The sequence below is a fragment of the Populus nigra genome, chromosome 3 (genome assembly GCF_951802175.1).
Source record: "Populus nigra chromosome 3, ddPopNigr1.1, whole genome shotgun sequence".
Lineage (NCBI taxonomy): Eukaryota > Viridiplantae > Streptophyta > Magnoliopsida > Malpighiales > Salicaceae > Populus > Populus nigra.
The window spans coordinates 12,690,426-12,694,190 of NC_084854.1; the positions used below are offsets into that span (position 1 = coordinate 12,690,426).

Sequence of the window (3,765 nt, forward strand, 5' to 3'; positions counted from 1 at the left end):
AAAAATATAAAAATTTTGACAGATAAGTTAAATATTATGATTAATATTATAAATACAATTATTAGATTTGACATTGCAGTTAGACTCAACGCTCTTGAGTCCGCCATTGCAACCTAACCCAATGCTTTTAAATCTTAAATTTTTATGATATTTTAATAGGTATGCCCACAGTGTATAACATAAACTACTTTCCCGTAAAAAATCGAGGCCTAAAATGAGTATAATTGACAACTTTACTACACTGTACAAATATAGATATGATAGCTTTGAGAATACTATTGGTGTTTTTTTTAAAAAAAAAAACCTTAATTTAGTCTTTAATCTAAATATTTATTCTCAATTGAGTCTTAAACTTATATAAATTTTATATATTCGGCCTTGAATGTTTTAAAATACTCTCAATCAAATACCTTTGATCTAAATTTTATTTAAAATGATATCATTATAATACACAATATGCACATTAAACAAAAATAATGTTAATTTTATTATTTTTTCCATCAAAGTTTTTTAAAATCGACATTGTTTTAGCGGATAAAATATGTATATTAGACTTAAACTATTAGAAGAAATGGAAGGATGAAACTGAGAAGTATATAAATATTCGGGGCCTAATTGATAAATGTTATATATAGGTTTGGGACTAAATTGAGGTTTTCATAAATAAAATGACTAAAACCTTAATGAAAAGAAAAGAAAAAAAATTCACTTACCTTCATTTCCTTAAACCCTAAACAGACCTCCACCCACTGTAACTAATTCTTGGTGTATTAAAGCGTCACGCCGGAACTCCACCAACCCAAGCCTGCTTAGCCATCGGCCGTCGTTCTCTTGCTGTAAGAGCCTGGCAGTGGCAGCCCATTATTCTATTTATCAAGCTCTGATTGGATCGACTTTGCTTCGGCTTGAACTTGGGCATACTTACAAGGTGAGTGCTAACGGTAAATATGTAACATATTCTTCGTCGTTGAGTCGGCTTATATGAATCTTTCTATATTTGATTGAATCATAGAGCTAAGTGGGATAAATATTTTTCAAGTTTCAGAGTGGTTAGAACTTGAAGGAAGTATTAAACATCAGCTTGGACAGTTCTTGAGTATTCATTCAATTTTGACAATTTTTTATTTATTTCTTTTCACCTATGCTTTGCTGAATATCATTCTTTGGAATTCAGCTAATTATGCATTTACTGTAGAATTTTTGAGAATTAATTTCCTTGCTGGCTGTTGAAATGAAATTACTCTTCTTTTATTGCCAAATCTCAACACTTGTTTGGGACTTCGACACATTGTGTTATGGAAACTGAATGTGAACAACTTCTGTACGTTTGGCATTTGAGTAACAATGATGATATTCTTATTTGATATCCGTTGTTTCCATTCGGTTATTGTCAAAGACCAAAAAGAATGGCGATGCCACAGTTATATGGGCGGACAAAAAGCGTGACAAAAAGATCAAAGAAGTACCTAGAAGAAGCACTGTATGTGAGGCTGTTCAAAGAAGGCAGCTCAGAGGTTAGTGTGAGACAACAGTTAAATCAGTTCCTCAAGAGCTCCAAGCGTGTCTTCAAATGGGAAGTTGGTGACACTATCAAGAAGCTTCGCAGTCGCAACCTTTATTACCCAGCTGTCAAGGTATCCTTCCTCAAACCCCCATTCTTTTTTACCTGTATACTTATTATTCTAATTATTCCTTTGTGATATTATGGGATATGATTGTCTGAATCTAGAAGGTGAAACATGCTGAATTTTATGAACATCTGCGTCCATTTTTTTTTTGTGCCTTGCAGTTAATCTATGACCATTTGTTTCAAACTAGTGGTATTGTCTGTATCCCCCAATTAAACAAAGTTGTACCTTAATTTTTTGCTCTTAATGGATATTAGGTCATAATCATATATGTGCTACTTTAAATTTCTTAATCATACCCTGCATATTGTATATCATTATATTTACTTCTTTCATTGTTTACAGCTATCAGAAACTATGTCTAGTAGGGGCATGAATAAAACCGTCAGTGATCAAGCTATCCATCTTGATCTAGTTGCCAAAACTCGAGGCATACCTGCTGCAGAAAATTACTTCATTGATCTTCCTGAAACATCCAAGAACCTTCGGACATATGGAGCTCTTCTCAACTGTTACTGTAAAGAATTGATGACTGAAGAAGCAGAAGCTCTCATTGAAAAGATGAAGGAACTCAATCTTGGTTTGAGCTCCATGTCTTACAACAGCCTTATGACTCTCTACACAAAAGTGGGTCAGCCCGAAAGGATCCCAGCAATTATACAGGAAATGAAGGCTGACAATGTCATGCCAGATTCTTACACATACAATGTCTGGATGAGGGCTCTGGCAGCTGTAAATGATATTTCTGGTGTTGAAAGAGTGATCGAAGAGATGAAGAGGGATGGCCGAGTTGCTGCAAATTGGACAACATATAGCAACTTAGCCTCGATTTATGTTGATGCTGGCTATTTTGATAAGGCAGAAAAGGCACTTAAGGAATTGGAGAAGATAAATGCAAACAAAGATCTTTTTGCTTTCCAGTTCCTGATTACTTTGTATGGCCGAACAGGAAAGTTGCTTGAAGTTTATCGAATATGGCGTTCTTTGAGGCTGGCTTTTCCCAAAACTGCGAATATAAGCTATCTAAATATGATCCAGGTGCTGGTTAACTTGAAAGATGTACCTGGTGCAGAGAAGTGCTTCAGGGAATGGGAATCTGGGTGCTCAACATATGATATCAGGGTTGCAAATGTTATCATCAGTGCATATGCCAAGGAAGGTTTGGTTGACAAGGCAGAGGAACTCAAGGAAAGGGCCCGCAGGAGAGGAGCCAAACCTAATTCTAAAACCTGGGAAATATTTTGTGATTATTATTTGAAAAATGGGGATGTCAAATTGGGTGTTGATTGTATAGCCAATGCGGTATCTGCTGGTAGAGGGAATGGTCAAAAGTGGGTGCCATCACCTGTGATTGTAGGGTCTTTGATGGCACATTTTGAGCAGCAGAAGGATGTAGATGGTGCAGAAGATCTTATTGAGATTTTGAAGAAGGCTGTAGATGATGTAGCGGTGGAGGTATTTGAGTCATTGATTAGAACTTATGCAGCTGCTGGAAGAAAAAGCCAATTGATGCGTCGCAGATTGAAGATGGAGAATGTGGAAGTGAGTGATGATTGTCAGAAGTTGCTTGAAGCAATATGTGTGGAGTAGTTTTATTTACTGTTTCAGTTTGTTACCATGATATCATGTGTTCTAGAATCAATTTTGAATGGTTTAACTTGCTATATTGTTCTAATAATGACATGTGGCATCTGCTTCATTTTTTATGGTGGAGATACATGTAGTCAATGATTAAACAAAGTTTTATGCTGTATTTGTAATCTTTTTTGTGCCCGGAATGACAAGACTAATGATTCAGGACTTGGCTGCGTTTGCGACATTGTTCAGGGTTTTTATCAAGAATACCGTTTAAGTTATTTAAATCGCTCTGTTCAGCCCCAGAGACTACAGAGTCTGTTTCCATTTTCTGTAAGAGTTTTATTGGTTAGAGTGTTTCCCAAATATCAACCCAAAACATATGGACACTTCGCATGGAGCTGCTTAATTGCTCCTACTCTATTTTCACCCTGCATTATCTTCTTCTTGTTGATGTTAGGCTCGTTCATATTGTACGGGTTTTGAGAGCCAAGAGGTAGAGGATTTTCCGATGGCATCCTTGGTGTTTTGTGTTGCTGTGGTCTATCAATTTCAGAATACA

General features: G+C 36.0%; 1 protein-coding gene across 1 annotated transcript; it reads left to right on the forward strand.

Annotated features, from left to right (window-relative positions):
• Positions 1–685: 685 nt before the first annotated feature.
• LOC133690334 (large ribosomal subunit protein mL101 (rPPR4)-like) lies at positions 686–3,430 on the forward strand. The gene is made up of 3 exons (XM_062110588.1): positions 686–928; positions 1,397–1,634; positions 1,974–3,430. Exons 2-3 carry the CDS (start codon positions 1,407–1,409, stop codon positions 3,216–3,218), a joined length of 1,473 nt encoding a protein of 490 aa, XP_061966572.1. The 5' UTR covers positions 686–928; positions 1,397–1,406; the 3' UTR covers positions 3,219–3,430.
• Positions 3,431–3,765: the final 335 nt, after the last annotated feature.